Source organism: Xiphophorus hellerii, chromosome 1 (genome assembly GCF_003331165.1).
Source record: "Xiphophorus hellerii strain 12219 chromosome 1, Xiphophorus_hellerii-4.1, whole genome shotgun sequence".
NCBI lineage: Eukaryota > Metazoa > Chordata > Actinopteri > Cyprinodontiformes > Poeciliidae > Xiphophorus > Xiphophorus hellerii.
Window position 1 is genome coordinate 3,949,346 of NC_045672.1, and position 19,306 is coordinate 3,968,651.

The 19,306-nt window shown below is 37.4% G+C and overlaps 1 protein-coding gene across 2 annotated transcripts; it reads left to right on the forward strand.

Annotated features, from left to right (window-relative positions):
• The first annotated feature begins 7,403 nt into the window (after nucleotides 1-7,403).
• On the forward strand, nucleotides 7,404-14,721 carry LOC116723747 (serine/threonine-protein kinase SBK1). 2 transcript variants are annotated; one of them, XM_032568862.1, is made up of 4 exons: nucleotides 7,404-7,543; nucleotides 10,930-11,095; nucleotides 12,218-12,420; nucleotides 14,000-14,721. In XM_032568862.1, the coding sequence occupies exons 2-4, from the start codon at nucleotides 10,933-10,935 to the stop codon at nucleotides 14,591-14,593; spliced, it is 960 nt and encodes a 319-aa protein (XP_032424753.1). In that variant the 5' UTR covers nucleotides 7,404-7,543; nucleotides 10,930-10,932; the 3' UTR covers nucleotides 14,594-14,721. The 2 variants fall into 2 exon arrangements, with proteins under 2 accessions (XP_032424753.1, XP_032424752.1); XM_032568861.1 differs by lacking the exon at nucleotides 7,404-7,543 and adding an exon at nucleotides 8,703-9,026.
• The last annotated feature ends 4,585 nt before the right edge of the window (nucleotides 14,722-19,306 follow it).

The window sequence follows — 19,306 nt, forward strand, 5'->3', positions numbered from 1 at the left end:
CAGGGAAATACACGTTTTTAAAGAAAACAAGAAATAAGATTGACAGAGAGAGTGAGTCGGAGTGTTGTTCCCTTTTTTGTTGGTAAATTTGAAAAAGACCTAAAAAAATAAGTAGTTTTTCCTTTTATTAAACATCAGAACATTTTTGCAGTTTTCTTAATATATTATGATAGATTGTTAATTCATTTAGTTTTGCTAAAGTTATTAATTTATGTCATTCTTTGCATAAGCTTAGACTGCCCTTATTACTATTTTTACTTTTTTTGGTTATTACATTGTAATTGTTAAAGTAGAAATGCTGCCCTAATGTTTCATGTGTTTAACTGTAAAAAGCTTGAATTTAGTTAACTTCATGCCAAAATAACTAGTTGAATCCTAAAGACAAATTAAATACTGATGTAGCCCATCCTCTCTACATTTCTTTAAAAGTCATTGTGTATGGTCTTAGCTGTGAGAAGGGAGGGTATCCTGTAGTGGTCTGTCATACAGCAAAGCTTTCATAGCTTTTTTCAAAAATTACTTTTCAAAATGGTGATAAAAACTATCATATGGTCTTAGCTGATTAGTACTTGGCTGGTGCAAAGTTTTTTTGACATTTGAAAGCTGAAATTAAGCTCTAGAATAACCAAAGACATTGATATGTAGGTACAATAAAGAGCTTCTCTCCTCACAGACAGATATTTAAATGTAATATATCCTAAATGTAGGAATTTGGTTTTTCTGTGTGTTAATTTAGTTTCTGTGTCGTCTTGTCTGTCCTGGTTGCTCCCAGCTGTGTCTCGTGTTCCCTGATTACCTCTTGTGTATTTAATCCCATCTGTGTCTGTGTTTCCCCGTCATGTCGTTGTCTTCGCTGTCGTTTGTCCTGTCGTTCTGTTGTCAAGTTTTCCAGGGTCTAAGCTTCTAGCTTCAGTGCTCACCTGTGCTGCCTGGGCTTTTGTGCTCACTGGTTATCTTCATTAAATCATCAAACTCAGTTGTCGCCTCTGTCTCTCTGCATGTGGGTCCACACCTCCACAACCACAAACCATGACACTAAAGGATTTTAGAGAGTAAATGATAGTTTCATTTGAAAAGATTCACAATAATTTAAAGCTTTTTTTTGCTGATGAGAAATTTTAAAATGCTTAACAGAAATATTTGCACGTGTAAGAATTACTAATACTTTGGATTTGTGCAGGTGTCTTGAAAATCAATAAACATAAAATGTGAAGGCCAAGAATGGAGCCTTGTGGGACCCTCAAAAGAAAGTCAGTCTGACAGGATTTGATCCCATCAACACACAACCTTGATCAGTTTGGTAAAAAAGTACTTTTCTCAAGGGACTGAGAATACTGATTATACAAAAGACTACATAAAGACTGATTATACAAAACGATGAAAGGTTAAATAGAAAATCATTATAGTAGACAATTAGCGCCAAATGTCTCCTTTAAATCTAAAAAGTTTTCACCTGTAGAACTTTGCTCGTCAAGTAATGTTTATTTATTTATATATATATATATATAAAACCCTGCCTGAGAAGAATAATACCTGAATAAAATGGAGGAAGAGTCAAAAGCAATGCCAAATGCCAGAAATCTAGAGAAGGTGCATGTGAATGTGATGTCAGCGTCGTCGTTGGCCCTGGGTACAGTCGTTGGCAGGTCGATATCACAGTTGTTTGTTGGTCTTTTCCATTTCTGTATTTAGAACAGATTCAATGAGTCAGATGTCAAATTGCTTCCTTCTTTTAGCTGTGTCCAAGTTCCAGAGCATCCCAACAGTCTGGATCAATGACCAGGAGAATCACAGACTTGCTATACATCACTGAGGAGAGGACAGGTCCCAGAAATCCTTCTGGGCGTCAGTCACAGCGCGAGCACAGTCATCTATTTAAAGAACTATAACAACAAGTGATGCTAGAAGGACATTAAGTCTGGAATTACATATTAATAGGTTTGATCATTTATTGTTATTATTATTATTATTAGTGCAATTTAGCTTTAAATATGTAAGAGTTGCGAAATCTTTTTTTGTGACATAAACTAAGAGTCTGAAAGCTTTATGTGCCTCTGAACTACATATCTCTGAAAACAAATCCTAATCGCAGCTCAGTAAGGGATGTTGTCCATTTGCTGATGGGAAAATATAAAGCTTCAGTAAGCAAATGGTTATGAGTTCATGTGTTTACGTCTCCATTAGACTGACAGATCCAACCACATTGGGATGCCAATCTGTAACCGATCCCAGACAGGCTGTCCTCACCTTCTCTATCAACACGCATGCTGTTGTAAACTCCATTTCTTCTTTCCACCCACTTACTAATATTTCTATATTAAGGTACGGTGCACCCCCCCCCCCCCCCCCCCCCCACCATGACTATTACAGTGCTTCACATACACATCAGAGGTATGCAGTACTAGACTCATATAGGCTTCATGAACTTATGATGTCCTTCGTTATGACTTCAGTTTTCAGTAAAGTATTTAGATCAAGCACCGAAATGTTTAGAAAGTAATTCCTAAGGAAGCCTGCTGACAACTCACACAGTAATAGAGCAGAGGCGCGCTTTGTGTGAAACAAAATTTTAAAGGAAGCACGAGATCTTCAAACTTTCAAACATGTAGTTTCAGGTTTTATGGAATGAAAAATGATCAAACTCTCTGTTTTCGAAGAGAGTTTGATCACCAGATACAAGCTACAACAGACTCAGACATCTCCCAGGTAACTTGCGTCAGCGTAAGCGCTGCAGTTCTCACACACTTTGCACATAGATTCAAAACTTTTCTTTTAGGATATTATATATTTGCTATTTTTGGTTTGTAGTGTTATTAAATAATAAAATATACTAACGTAAAAACCAGTAAATATCCGTACCCACAATTTTACATAGCGTGTGTGCCATCACACCAAGCTAACAGAGTTCTGACCTTTGAAGCTGTCAGTCCCACAGGGACTCATTGGACCTTTGCAGACATCTAAAGATGACCCTCATGGTTGAACAGACGGTCAAGGAAATTGTGAACGGTGAATTGGACCCTCCGTTTCACACATCAGGAATACCTGAGGTCAAAGTTCAAAAGTTTTCACGTTTGGACATGACACGATGTTAGATGAAACATGTTTTTCAGTACATCCTTCATGTTACAAATGGTAATCTTGGTTATTCTCAGGTGAATAATGATCAGTATTTTTATCCTCATGTTTATAAAAACTGACAATTTAGTTGTCATGGAAACATCTACATAATGACAGACTGTTGGTGGATGATTAGGTGTTTGTTAAAACTTGAGAGCTCAAAAGCAGCAGCTGGAGAATTTGTTAAAGCTGTGAGGGAAAACTGAAACTGTTCATTTGTTTATGTGGAATATATAAATGACCAAGGTACAAGGCGTTCAGCCTGTCACCAAGAGTTTGACTAGAACTATGCAGAACTTCATGTCCAAGATTTCTATTACAGTCATAACGACTCCTGATGACGAGTCTATCAATCAGTCAGCTTTGTTTATACCATTAGGTAGATTTGGTTACATTGAGGTGAGTCAACTTTGTTGCCTATTAGGAAAGTTGGTAGGAAATGACAATAAATATAAATATAATATGATCAAAAGTAGTCCGGTGCTCCATACTTTGAAATATTAAAAATCATAAAAGATATAGGCTAAAACGAAAACGCGGCCTAAATCACAGCATTCTAAATAGAATAAGATTTAAAAAAAAAAAAAAAAACAATATTAAAGCTATACTGATTTTGGAAACTTATGGCAACAGGAACAAAACGAGTCAGTGTTGCACTTGGTGATCAAATATCTGCATCCAGATAGGAGAAGTCTCAACTCACCATGCACAGGATGAGACACATTTCTTAAAGCTGCAGTAATTTTATTTTTTTAAAAATATGTTTTCTTCATATTTGTTAGAATTATCACTATGTCCTGACAGTATAACCTAATCTGTGAAATAAATCAGACTCCTCTGCCTTTCCCCGATGGTCCTGCTGTCATCTAATCAAATTCAGTGCTCCTGCAGAAACAACCAATCAGAGCCAAGGAGAGCTCTGATTGTCAGCCCCTCTTGTTTACACACCACTCTCATCCTCCCCCTTGCTCTCTGCTATGCTACAGCTTCTTCTTGACAACTGCCCTTTTGTCAGGAAGGCTGGTTGCCATAGACACAATAAACTGTCTATGTTGTTTTTCTGCCATTAGCACATTGAGGAGCGCATTCACAAGATTGATTGACAGCGATTAGACCCTCCTTTGGTCTCTGATTGGTTGTTTCTGACTGCATTTTTGCAGACAGTAGCAATGGAAGAGGCAGAGGAGCTTATTTTTTTTATTATTTATCTGTCTCGTAGCATACTTTCACAGCATAGTGACAGTTTAAACAAATGTTTAAAATTATGTTTTTGTAAAAGTTACATACTGCAGCTTTGACATGGTTGCAGGTAACCTCTGCAAGAAGTACAGAGATTTAGCCTCACCCCACCTGTCGGCTCACTGGGCCATTTTACTACTAGGTTCAAGCCGTTCTTGTTGTTAAGAGATAGAATACCAAACCGGGACACTGAGCAGGACGATAAAACCGAGTCAATAATAATCGGTTTTATCCACAACAGCTGGTAATGCTTGGAGTCTGACGCCATGCTTATATTTTAACTTGCAGCAGGTTCAAGGACAATCAAAGCCAAAATAACAAGAACAAGTGTGTAATGTAGGCAAAATTCCAAAACATTGCTGCCCCTTTTTTTTATAAAACAGAAAAAAATCAAAGTCTTGTATCAAAACTATCTTTCATCAGAAGAAAAAGTACAATAACCATCCATTCATTGTCAATACTCACTTATCCTTGTGGGTGATGGGGGCTGGTGTCTACCTCCAGTAGTGATTGAACAGGTGGGGTACACCCTACATGGGTCGCCAAACCACCACAAGGAACAAAATGATATGCTGTCATTATTTCACATCAGTCTGTGTTTATTATATCATATTTAGCTACACTATATCCGTTTGCGCTTCCCAACTGTCCTGAGGAACATCATGACCTTTCCAACAAGGCTAGATTGAGATAACTTAAGTGATCAGGCAGTTTTTGACTACAGTACTATAGATGAAGTACTCCCCAAACAGACTTTTCCCTCATGCTATTCTTGTCCTTGCACCACAACACAGCTGCCCTCCAATATTGCAGGATTACCCTGTAAATAATAAGCAACAGGAACTTCATAGTGGCAGGAAGAGGAAAGTTACAAAACATTTCAACATGAAACTTGACTTGGAGACAGATTTTGAAATGATGTTTCCCTTTTTTTTGTACATAGTTATTAATTCACTGCTTAATTTCTGCTTCTGTCTGCTGCTACAGTTTTACTCTTTTTGCACATTGATTGATCATCTTGAAACTGTTCCTCTTTCCTGTTCCTCTTTGGTAATTAAGAGAAAACCAAAGCTAAACAGTCTGGCTATGCAACGTATCCTTACAAGCAATAAACTGCTGTTTAGGAATGAGCTGAGTCACAACAGTACTGTTTGGACCATGAGTGATGTGGTCGTCTCACTGCCTCACAAACTTGACTGACTACAGAGGCCAGAGGAATGTCACGGATCAGACAAGTGCATCGCAACTTCCTGCATATGGTCTAATTCTTTACATGAAAACTTATTCCAAAACGTTACCAAAATAAATTGTCTCGACCAATACACTGAGCTGCGACGTCAGTTCTCACACCTCTGTAACTGAATTCTTCCAGGACATGGAGGACAGAAGCGGGAACGTCTGGAGGCTGGACGTTTGGACTCTGGCGCCTTGAGGACTACTCAGCACTGTCCTAGAAGGAAAAGATGTCAAGTATGACATTAACCCGTCTATGTGGTGACAGCGTAACATGATGATCACAAATTTCAGAACACACTCCACTACATAACTACAATTACTCACTCTGGCTGTAAACTCATCCAGCAGTAGCTGGGAGCTTTCATTAGGAGGTTTCGGACATTCTACATATAGCTTCGTGTTACCTGCCTCAGAATGTTAAAGCTGTATGGTTATGTCGAGTAGATAATTAAATTTAGGTGTCTTGTCAAATAACACACAGACATTCTGGCTGTTATTTCCAATAAAATGACCTCTGTAGTTTGAAGCTAAGCTATGAGTTCTTCACACCTCATTAAACTCCAGCAGGATTAACAAAGTATCTGTTTCTCGGGATCATTTGTTTAGTTTGGGAGCTTAGTTCCCCCAAAAATAACCACTATGACATGAAGACAGTGTTGAGTGAGTTACCAGCAATTGAAGCATAGATTAACGCACACGTTTACTCTCACACTGGTACAACAACACCCTCATTAAGTCTTCCTGGGATGAAGGTGACATACTGAGGGATTTATTTCACATGAGTGGCACTACTTGAGTGCATTCCCAATTCAGAGCCTTGATGAAAGTACTAGGCTCCTTGGGAAAATTGGGAATGTCAGTCATTATCGAACGAATGAAGGCACAGTCAGTGAAAACTTTTGTAATTCTGGATGGAGTTTGCACTTTAGGAGGGTATAAAATTCTAAGATATGTCGCACCGCAAGGCGGAGTGAAACAGGAGCAGTATCTGTAGCTGTCACTGCTAAACCTTGGTCATGGTTTGTTTTGTTTGGCTGAAGCACTGGTCAAAAGATCAAGTGAAGATACTAAGACAGTAGAAAAAGAAAAACCAAAAGAACTTTTTAAATTTAAGAATGTCAGGATGTGTGAGTTTTTTTAAAAAAAAAAAGACAAATAGATACATTTTACCTTCCACAGAAAATCAGTGAATAGATAAATCTGCAAAAACTGAATCACCAAAAATTGGGGTTCCACTGTACTTAACCAAATAACACCTGTTTGTCTTGTAAAGAACCTTTGCTGTGTATTATAGCTATATGAATAAAGTTAACTGATTTGATTTATCCTCTATTAATGTCAATTTGTTTATATGGCACAAAAACAACAGATGTTGACCAACATACAGTACAATTTGATTAAATAAAGCAAGATAACAACAATAATAACAAGATACTTAAAAGTAAGGTTAATATAAAATACAAATGTACTCCATAACTGTCATTATATAATAAACTCTAACTGTTTGAATCAAACACCAAAGAATAAAAATAGCTCTTGAAAAAAGATACAAATGTCAAGAAAGTCCTGATAAATACTGACAATCCTCTGCAAAATTGTATGAATGTTCTATGAATGTTCTAAGATAAAAACTCATGAACCATAGGAAGGAAGATAAAACCTATGGTGTTACCCTCAGAACCTTTAACAATCCCTGTCTGTGCATCCAGATTTTTTAAGTTCCCACATGACTGAAACTGAGATCTATAAAATCCTTTGCTGTCCTGCTATTTTAGAAGTACGCTCACGTCGCCGAGCGGTTGCCATGTGGTCATTAAACCTAGCAACAGTACCACTGGGTCTTTCTGAGAGCCTCCAGTTGGCCATCCAGCTCACCTGGTCTGTTGGACCAGTCCCTCCCTGGACATCATTTTCAATCTGACTTTCAGACAGATCATCTCATAGTAAGGTTGGATCTTCTTTTCATTGTCTGCACTTAGATAAGTTAGTTACATAAAACAATTTAGACGTTTTTATATGTTGCTTTAATGGTCTCTGAGGAGTTACTAGGTCTGACCACATATTACATTTTCTGGTTCTTTGTTCTAGAGTGGGGGGTGTTGCTGAGGTCAGGGCATCATGTCTGACTGTTGTCATAGTAGTAATATCATTGTATAATTTGTTCTGCTGATCTTACGTTTTATTTTACTAATTAGTAGATTAGTGTTGAAATTATTTTTCAGTTTTTCATTCCCTTTTCCTACCTTCATTATTAGTTGATTTGGTTCTTGATTACTCATTGCTTTTAGACCAGTAGATTCCATTATTGGTAGTTTAGGCAAAGAAGTTCATTGGCAAAATATATGACTGTTTTGAGCTATTTTCTTAATAAATTCTCAGACTGTATTAGAAAACATTCAAGTGAAATGTAGCTTCTGTCCAGTAACGTTGAATTCATTCTTTCATGAGAAGCTGAAAGTGTTTGACTAGTTATTCCAGGTACTCTGGTGGTGCTCCTGCTGTTCTTCTATTAGTTAAACGAAACTTCAACTACTATATGTTAATAACTTCCTTAATAATAAATTATTAATCATAATAATATGCTAGCTAAGCCAGACATTTCTGCAATTTTTGTCATCCAACACTAAATAGGACCATTTTCGCAGTGTTTACCAACCTCCTGAAGACCAATGGGCCTTATGTGGACCAAAACCCAGTCATAATACATTGGACAGCCTTTGTTTTAGGTGAGGGGTTAGTTTTAGAGGTAAGGCATGAATTACATCTGGTTAAGGTTAGGAAAATACTGCTACTGGTTAGGATGAGTGAAAATGTCTGGACTGCGCATAAAGTCCTAATATGCATAGACATTCTAAATAGTTGGGGTGTGCGTGTGTGTGTGTGCGTTTGTTTGTAATACCTTATGGGGACCATTTTCGTGACACATACTAAGTTGTGGGGACCCACTGCTCCTTGTGGGGACAGAAGCCTGGTCCCCACAAAGGGGAGACACTGTTTTTGGGTCAAGGGTTAGATTTAGGACTAAGGTGTGAATTGAGTATTGGTTAGGGTTAGGATAAGGGTGAGGTATAAGCTGTAGAAATGAATGGAAGTCAATAGAAAGTCCCCACAGAGATAGCCATGCGTGTGTGTGGGCGTATGCGGGGGTGTATGTGTGTGTGTGTGTGTCTTTTGCAGAGCCAGCTTGTAATCAGCTGTTAAAGTTGGCTCTGATGTTTCACAGCATTTGAACGCACCGCAGTGAGCGGGACAGTGCAGAGCTTCCAGAGCTACTCCTGCTGCAGCAGCACTAGTGAAATTGGAAGAGGGAATAAGGAAGAAATTGATTCAGCATTTGCAGAGTATATTTACCAGCTGTAGACATTCTGTTCATTTGCACTGCTTGCTATTCAAATTCCAGTGACTGTGTTTGGGAGCAGCCGTGAGAAAAGGTAAGCATAAAGAGGTTTAAAGATATTATCAGTATCTACTCATTGTTAACATCAATGTAACAGCAGCAGCTCAGAGTTTAATAACTTACCATTGACATATGTGGAAAAAATCTCAGTCTTCCGGGTACATGCTGGATAGTTTACTGTATGTGTCATTAAACCCATATAAGTAATGATGACAACATTGTTAAAAAAGAGTGAATTTTCAGAAATTAACTGAAGAAACTAAAACAATAGTAGTCGATAAATATACATTTAAACAGTATAGGTTTAAACCAATACATTGACATCATTATGCGCTACTATAATTATTAGTTATCTTGACTTTTGGTGATTGTTGTAAATTACACATGTAAAAAAAAAGTTACATCTTTTAGTAGATTATGTGATAAGGATCCTAACCAAGAATAGGACAACGCATGCTGTGTACATGACAGCGACAAGACCACATCACATAATTACCCATCACCACCTAATATATATATATATATATATATATATATATATATATATATATATATATATATATATATATATATATATATGTGTGTGTGTGTGTGTGTGTATATTGTGTAGAGGTTCGACTGAAAGCTGGAATAAAAAAAGAGGAAAAAAGGTTGTTGTGTAATATTTACCTAGTTCCATTTTGTGTATATATATATATATATATATATATATATATATATATATACGTATATGTACAGTATATATATATACTTATAAATCATCTTTACTGTCATCTAGGCTCAATAAAGGGAAAAACAATTTTGGCAAGAAAGAATTGTTACTTTCTGTACTTCACTCTGGTTCCTGTATATTTTGTGGTTTGGTTTTAGCTTGTTGGGCTGTTAAAGAACATTTGAAGCAATTGAAAATGTGACCGGCACTGCCCTGACAACCGTACATGTACTTTAGAGAAGTGAAGTGAGCTTGGCACTTCCTCTTATCTTGGTTTGATGAGGTCAAGTGACTAAATCTTGTGTGAAACTAATTCTCAGAATTTGTGTTCAAGTACCACATTTGAGACACCATAGATTATGACACCATGCTCTGAATTACAGAAGTAATAAATTAGAGGCTTCTGTCTGTTTTACAGCTGTTCAGCTTAACAAAGTTAAAATGGTTAGAAGGGAGTCACAGTCGATACTTTTGGACTCAGGATTGCACATTGCAGCAAGAAGGTCCTGGGTTCGATTCCCGGCCCGGGTTCTTTCTGCATGGAGTTTGCGTGTTCTCCCTGTGCATGCGTGGGTTCTCTCCAGGTACTCCAGCTTCCTCCCACAGTCCAAAAACATGACTGTTAGGTCAATTGGTCTTTCTAAATTCTCCCTAGGTGTGAGTGTGTGTGCATGGTTGTTTGTCCTGTCTGTTTCTGTGACAGACCGGCGACCTGTCCAGGGTGACCCCGCCTCTTGCCCAGAACGTTAGCTGGAGATAGACACCAGCACCCCTCCTGACCCCACTAGGGACAAGGGTGTAAGAAAATGGATGGATGGATGGAGATATATATATACAGTATATATATATATATATATATATATATATATATATATATATATATATATATAAACATGCTTATAAAGAGATTTTGTTCAAACAGGCATTACATCAAACAACATAGAAAGAATCTTTTCTTTAACGCAGATCAACATAATGGAAATAAAAGCTTTAAATAGTCAGGAGATAGAGAAAATGTATCTTTTGTTTCAGTAAAAAGCTTTTTTTGAATCAAAGTTACTTTCCATTAAATTTTGATCAAGTTAGATATTTACTCGATGCTAGAACTCAGGTAAATGCGTGCACAAACAGGCAAATTAGATATTTTTTTAAAGCTGAGCCCTGTCTTTTACATCTTATGCAAGCAAAGAAAAAAACTAATTTATTCATGTTATGTTTTCGGAAGGAGATGATTGAGCTGGGTCTCGCTGAAGGGTGCCTCATCGATGAGCTGATGGAGCTGACGTCTCAGAGTATCGGTCAGCTGGAGATCCAGGAACATTTCAACATCATCAAGGAGATCGGACGGGGAAAATATGGCAAAGTGTTGCTGGTCACCCATCGTTTTAGGGGTATGCGTTATTACTATTGCAGCCTCTGGGGGCAGTTTATTTAAATCAAAGTGGAAAGATATTACAAAATGTACATTCATGTAAAGCATTATTCATCAAGTCTTTTTATTCTTTTTATTCATAAATTACCAAATATTATTTGTCTAAATTTCTGTAGAAACATTACTGGATAGCTATGAATTTTCCAATCTCAAAACAGTCCTATTTAGGAAACATCGTTGAACTATTGAGGTATATTATGGAATTCTGCAAAAGATAACTCTGTCAAAATATGATGTTCCTGGTTTTTCCTCTATGTCCTAGGAAGTCCCACAAGGTTCTGTAATTGGCCATTACACAACTATAGTCAAGCCAACAACTATTCTGTATTCTTGTGTAGAATCTGTTATTTTTCTCTTTAAAAAATCTACAGCTAATGGCCCTGTAAAGACATGTCAATCATTTCAAACTGGTTCTGAACTGTTCCACAACTAAACTGGTGTTGATCCACAAACTTTGCTGTGAAAGTGTGAAACTCTTTTCTTCTGATCATACTTCAACTGTTAGTTTCAAACTTCAGTTATTTGCTAATCTGGGTCTATGTACATGGAATTAACCAATAAAATCAATATTTATTTGCTATTTATTTGCTCTATGAACGGAGCCTGAAAGTTGTTTTTTTAAGTACTGTTCATTATTTCTCTCAAAAAGAAAAATTCAAGATGTATTTTTATTTTGTGTTTCGAAACTACACAGTGTAGAAACAAATCTCTCTCTAAAAGTTAGCAAAGCTAGTTATGATATCTTTGAAGACTCATAAAGTCAAAAATCCTGTACAGGGGAACCACGATTATCAAAAGGCAGCTGAAAAACTTTAACATTTTGATCAGAGATACTCAGCTGAACTCTTTTAGCTGTATGGTGCCTTATGAGTCAGTGAGTAAAGCAGTTAACTGGTAAAGCTAGACGAAGTATACAGATTAACGCAGATCACAGAACTGAAAAACCAGCAGGGGTCAGTATATGGAAATAAACTGGAAGAGATCTCAATGTTCCTCTGTGGCAAAACAAGTATGAAACCTGAAGGAAGCAGTAACGGTGTTTGTTTCCGTCGGTGATGACTGCACTGTGGTTGGTCTGCAGGGACTCCAATGGCCCTGAAAGTGATGCCTAAAGCCTCCACTAAACTGCAGGGCTTTCTACGAGAGTACTGCATCTCCTTACACCTGTCCTGCCACCCCTGCATTGTGGGCCTGTTTGGCATCGCCTTCCAGTCTAAAGAGCACTACTGCTTCGCCCAGGAGCTGGTCATTGGGAGGGATCTGTTTGCCGTCATCAAGCCAAAGGTGAGAAGTCATTCATTGTTTAAGCGAGACTTATGACAGAGCTGATGCTATATTTAGAAACATTTTGGGGTGAATGTTGACTGTGGGTCAAAATGCTTCTAATGCAGCTGAAGTTAAAACTTTCAGAATGTCAGCTATATGAATATATATACCGGGCGATAGATGAAAATGTTTAGAATTACTGACACAAAGCAGAGTTTTGAAAATCAACAGAAATGATGAGAAATAGATCTCCTTATGATTAAAACAGATAATTCCTACACACACCTCCTGCATGTTACACTGAATCTATTCAAAATAGTCAACATCTCTGAAACGCAGGCCTACATCAACACACACCAGAGAATAATTAACATGATCTCAAGTTCTAATACTGTCCATAATTCAATAAAAGGTTTCCTGTCTTAGCAATATGTTTCAATACAGAGTTTGTAAATATTTAGTATCAATTAGTAGCATTAGAGGAGGAAGCACTGTAAAAAGCCCCTTCAGAGTCCTAATGCTTTCTAAATAGCTGGTTTGGTTTCACTGCTACACCTGGGCTGAAAGCATTAGTGCTGAAAGCATTAGTCGCCCCCTTGTGGTGGCTGAAGTTTGTGGCGCCCTAACAAAATAAAATGGTCAGAAAAATTATAATATGAATACAAAATGGCATTTTTGCTTATTTATCTTAACATACAAATAGTGTAATAAAGCAGCACAGCTACCTGTAAGTTAAATAGCAGCACCCTGACATTCCTGAGCCATTGTTGTAAAGGAAATGCAAAGATTTGAAGGATTGTTTATGTTCCTTTTGTCATGTAGTAAACATTTAAACAGATAATCCTTATTTGAAAAAAATGCCTTCAGTCAGGTCTGTAATCTAACAGTCACTTAAATGACAGATTTTTACTACTAAGCCATATCACTCAATCAATCAATCAAATCCATTTGCAACATGATAGTCCAGAGTGCATTACATTATAAAAACACAAAAATAAAAACATCATAAAAACAATGCAGTCACCATTTAAGAAACCAGTAAAGCTATATTTTGTGGAGTGCCATCATCAAAGTAATCAGTTTATATAAAGTATGTTTATCAATGCTCCATTTATGGAGGTGGGGTTCTAGTCTTTATTTAAAGGAACATGTGGTGCATGTTTTTGTTTGTACCATTAATAAAGATTAGTGTAGTGATATGGAATTTTCATGTATGACCTTGAACATCTCATTATTTGTGAACCCTATAGAAAGTTACAGGTAACCAATATAAACCCATCGGTATTTAAATGACATACAGTACATACGATTTCATAAAATGTAATGGCTCAGGTTTTCCACCAGGTGGAACTGATACTCTGCTTTAAACCAATGACTTGTAGATTGTTCCAACACATTGACTTCTGGTGACAAAAACAAACAGTTAAATAAATCAAATAAAATCAAAGAAACATACAAATATGGAAATGTTCATTGATTTTTGCTGCATGAAACATTCACACTTGAATTGCGTTTTGGATTTCAAATAAAAACAAACTATAACAAATTTAAATACGTGATGCAACAATAGAAATGCATATTCTCTTTCTTCATCCAGGTGGGAATCCCGGAGTCGTCAGTAAAACGCTGCGTCCTCCAGATCTCCAGTGCGCTGGAGTTCATCCACAGCCACGGTCTGGTCCACCGGGATGTCAAGCCTGAAAACATCCTGCTGCTGGACACTCACTGCCGTCAGGTCAAGCTGGCAGACTTTGGCCTCGCCCAGAAGAGAGGAACCCTCATTCGCTTCATCACAGGGACTTTGCCGTACATGGCCCCGGAACTTTGCAGCGTGGCTCTGTTGGACAACCAGAAAGAGGTGACAGTGCCTCCTCTGAGCGTGGAGCCCAGCTTGGACACCTGGGCCTTTGCAGTGGTCATCTTCTGCATCCTGACCGGTTACTTCCCATGGGAGCGTTGCATGAACTCGGACAGCTTCTATCAGGAGTTTGCCGACTGGTGCGAGACGAAGAAGAAAGTTTATGTGGAGGATGACGTCCCTCCTCTGTGGAGGAGGTTCACCCCAGAGGCTATGGAGATGTTCAGTCTGCTTCTGGCTCCAGACGCATCGCAGAGGAGTTCAGCAGGAGCAGTGAGAGCGTACGTGGAAAAAGACTGGCTGAGAAAAGACCATGGCAACGAGCTGCTCTAGATAAATGTACAGAGTGTGCCCTTATTTGGAGGCACGTTGTGTAGGAAAATATGTTGATTAATATTAAACCAAAAGAATGGAGGTAGTTTGTGTTTACTCGCGTCGTAATTAAAAGAAAAAAATGTTTATTCGGTTCAATTAAAAGTTCCAATGTGGCATACCAAAGGTAGACATCATTTAAATATAAATCATTGGGTTTTTTTAATTTCCATTATTATTTTAGATAATGGAAGGCAATGCAATGACAGTGATTTCCTGCCTTCAGCTGTCACTATCTACAATAACTCTGAAGAATTTAATTAATATGAGTTACAGCTACATTTAATTTCCCTTTGAGATGAATAAAGTATTTTTGAATTCAATTTGAATTGAATTAAGTATATGTATCACAGAACAACATTTCTGATTCAAAAGGATGAATCAGAAACCCTTGGAAGAAAGATTTTTTTTTCTTACATAAGAACAATGTACAAAATAAAAAAAGAAAATACATTTCGAATTCTCTGAAATACAAATGATTTGATCCAAAACATTAGCTAGTCATGTAAAAATCTTCTCCTGAATAGCTCATGTATAGCTACTGTATTTTTTACAAAATAATGTTGTTTGAAATTAATATTTCAAATCTAATAGGTGCAGTTTTGTTATATGTTATGTGAAACATGTGATTTTAGTTTAAGCAATTTTTTCACCTGGACGACCTGGATGCTGACATTGCCAGTGTGATACACCATAAAGTGGGAGAATTTAATTATCACTTGGTGATAGTCCAGAAAATCTGTTTAAGGAAATATACGCCACCACACAGAAATTAATAGTATTGCAACTAATTACATATATGGGTTTTAAAAAAAAAAAAAAGGGTAACGAAGGTTCGGGCAACGTCTCACCAGGAGACCGGAATTGAGGAGCCCCGCCCCTCGCTCTTCAGATAGAGTTTGGGGAAGAAGACGGCGGTTGTCCTTTCTTTCTCTCACTGACTGTTCGTCATTACAGGTTAGTAGTGTGAAGCTGGTGAGGGCTGCCCCCCCTTTAAAAATGTGGAGTAACAATGTATATTTGGATATGATTTGTAATTTGATTGATAGATGTGCTGAAACATTGAAAATAAATAAAGAAAAAAAGGATTTGTTAGGATCGCGGTTAGCTACATTTTAGCTACAACGGTCGCATAACGGCCGTTCTGAAGATCGCTACATGTATCATTTTTTAGCTCCGTTCCACTCCCCGATTAAACATTGGTACCCTAAGATACATTGTGTTGTTTTATCTGTTAAAAAGGAGTTATTATTATTATTATTATGATTATTGTTATTATTATTATTATTACTATAGACTTTACTTTTTCTCCCTTGTTATGTAATCAACTAAACTGTAGTTTATTCAGTCGGACAGTAGTTATTGAAAACACATTAGAGCGAGCTTAAGGTTTTGTCCATTATTACATCTCCCTCTTGCAGTATTCAACATAATTAATCCTCTTATTTGAGAAATGGTTTTTTTAATGTATATCGCTGCACTCTGGATTGATTGGTGAGAGTTGATACCTTTTTACACAGGTGAAGGCTGTGTGTGTTTTTTTTGTAGCAGAAGAAAGGACACAGGAATGTGATTGTTCTAGGAAATGTTAATAATTTCATAATTTCAATAATTTGTAATAAAGATAGAGTTTGGGGAAGAAGACGGCGGTTGTCCTTTCTTTCTCTCACTGACTGTTCGTCATTACAGGCTCTCCAAGATCAAGGGAAAGCAGAAAGTCTTCAGAAGAAGAAAAAAAAAACGGAAAAACAAAACATCATTTGTTATATTCGTCACTATAAGTAGAGACGAGTAACACCAGCAGTAAACTAAAATGACCACAGGACATTTTCCAATCTTCTGACATTTATGGACAACTCTGATGGACAGTAACCTTTAGTCCTGGAGCTCTTTGTATTGTTTTTTTTAAAGACCCTAAAAGATCATTTTTATCTTCTGTCTGACAAAACGTGGCTCTGAACTTTAGGAGCCTTTGAAGATCTGTGACCCTAGTCGGGTTGTGGAGGGCAGGTGTGTGGCTTATGGAGAAACCTTTCATAAATAAGGACACACACACACACCCACACACACGCACGCACACCCACGCACAAATGTGTTTAGATTGAAGTGTTTTCAGATACACTATGTTGGGCTGTGGTTACATCCTGTGTTAACCAGTACTGTGTACCTTTTTGTTGAACAGTTACTATTTAGTAATATAATACAAACATCAGTTTATGATAGACTGTGTGGGTGTAGCTCTGTGTTTGGATGTGTGCTTGTTCACGAAAAACATTTATGTTCTTTGTTTTAAGAAGCAAATTAAAGAACATTCTTGCTTTATTTTGCTTCAATATTTTAAAGAATATGTTGTTCTTTAAAATATTATTAGTTCAGCATTTTTCTACGTTTCTGAAGTGAATGTAACAGTAAATCTAAGTAATTAATGAGAACTCTTGATGTCTTGTTGCAAACTTTAAACAGGGCTTCATATGACATCTCAATATTGGATTTCTACTTGCCATTTTTCTGTGAAGCTCAGATTGATAGAATGGATGTTAAGCTGTCAGCATTCTATCAAGTCAGAGTTCTTCGTTCAGATACCTCGTGCTTCTTGGTTGCTTTTTTCATTAATGCTCTTTTTGCCCAACCTGTCAGATTAAGTAAGGCAGAATGTTGTGTTTGCTAATCTTGTTCACATGTTAGACATGTTTCCCTTTCTCTCTAGTTCAGCTCTCAGTGTGTTATCTTCGGTCTACTGTTAAATATTCCCCTGATTAGACTCACCTGGTTCCCATGCCATTGATCACTTCTTTTCTGTGTTTAAGCTCCTTGGCCAATGTGTGAGAGAACTTTATTTGTCTTAATTTGTTCCATCATTAAATCTCTTCACCTCTCTGCCTCCAGTCTGCCTACATTTGGGTCAATGCATTTCTAGTCAAAACCTAGAAAAGACTTTTGACTAGACTGGTTTTCTGGTCTGTTCACTGTGTATTTTTGCATAAAGCAGCTTTACAGGAAACACGTCACACAAGACATATTTTGTTTGATAAAATCTTATGTTAATCACTGTCTATTTTTCAGTAAACCTTCCAAAGCTTGCCAGCATCACATTTCACTGCAATTCAACTTTTAGGTGGAATATTTATTCTCCGAAGGACTTCAGGATCATTCAGAATGAAACAACCATCAGATTCATGCTCTGCTACCTTCAATGTCCCAAAAGAGTCCCTTGATCATTTTGGGAAATTACAGTGCCAGTGTGCGAAAAGAATATCAAGCCAAACATTCACCTCCGTCCTCAATGACTGTTGGTCTTTCTGAGAAAATGCATTCTGTAAATTATGAAAAGTCAACAGTATGAAGAATTGTTCAAAATTTAGTACTTTTCTTTTCTTTTCTTTTTTTTTTAGAAAAGCATCTCTGAATGGATCCCATCATACATCAGGCCCTCAAGTTCTGGGAACAGTCAGAATAGCAAAGTTACACTCAGTCTCATAAAGATTTAATAGGAGGGTCTGCTAACGTTGCTATCCTAAGAGCCATTTTTATGCTCAGTAAAGCTAAACAGAACCTGTTTATACCCACAAATGTTACATGTCTGTAGAAGCTTAAATTCAGTTTTGTTCATTCAGACCTTTAGGATAAATTATGTTTATATTTCTTATGATCATTTTTTATTTGGATAAAAATGATTACTAATTAAATCTCCTATGCATACGAATTTGTTATATTGGACTATACTAAAGCCTTCTTTTAAGTCAAGTATGATTAAAAATTTTAAACCTGATAGAATGATAAAAAAAACCTACTTAAATTAATGGTTTTAATATACTATTGTCAAACTAAACTTAATATTTAACTATTAAAATCCCTGTTTTAATCCCCAGCCTCCTGAAATATACACTTGCAAAGGGTTAATAGTTTGAGTCATGCAGAACTGATCTGACCGTTTCCATAGCAACGTTCAGAAGCAAGACATTCCCCCAGAACTACAGTGAGCTCATTGTAGCTATGACGACATCTATGACACAGATCTATGTCATAGATCAAAGAACATCTGAGGTTATGAATGCGTCCATCTCGAAACATCAGGTATTTTACAAATAGCACTTTGACAGATACCACTTCAACCCCTCGCTCTCTTTTACTCGGATTGTAATATGGAGAAACTTTTAACAGCTGCCGTCTTTTTTCCGTTGTCTTTTGGCGCCGGGTATTTAGTAACAACTGGTGTGAGAAAACTTGTGACCACACTATTTCCTGGTGTCACCGTTGATTGTAGCAGCTCTCAAGACGAGAACATGGATTACGCTGACTACCTTTTCAACACTTTTGGGACACGGAAGCAAACAATACTGGATAGAGAAGACTCGCAGCACGATGAGTCTTCAGATGATGATACTGAAGAAGAGACTTCCCCGGCTGGGGAAGTTTGCTGTGAAGCAAAAATGACTTCAGAGGTTGAGCCCAAAGACTCAACCTCTGGCCCAACCTCTGGCCCAACCTCTGGCCCAACCTCTGGCCCAACCTCAAGTCTGTCAGCGACATTAAAGACCCAGGAAGAGAAATCTGTCATATTGGACAAATACCCCCCCAAACTTCCCAAAGCTCCCAGGATCCGAGAACCCATCCTACCTGGCTGCGACGTCTGCAACGCAGAACGGAGACGTCGTGAAGAAAGGAAGAAACGTT

Bases quoted from the DNA above. Each gene is read 5' to 3' on its own strand.
- LOC116723747 (XM_032568862.1), top strand. From the start codon at position 10,933: ATGATTGAGCTGGGTCTCGCTGAAGGGTGCCTCATCGATGAGCTGATG. The intron at 11,096-12,217 runs GTATGCGTTATT...GTTGGTCTGCAG, and splicing joins GGTCACCCATCGTTTTAGGG to GGACTCCAATGGCCCTGAAA. The intron at 12,421-13,999 runs GTGAGAAGTCAT...TTCTTCATCCAG, and splicing joins TTGCCGTCATCAAGCCAAAG to GTGGGAATCCCGGAGTCGTC.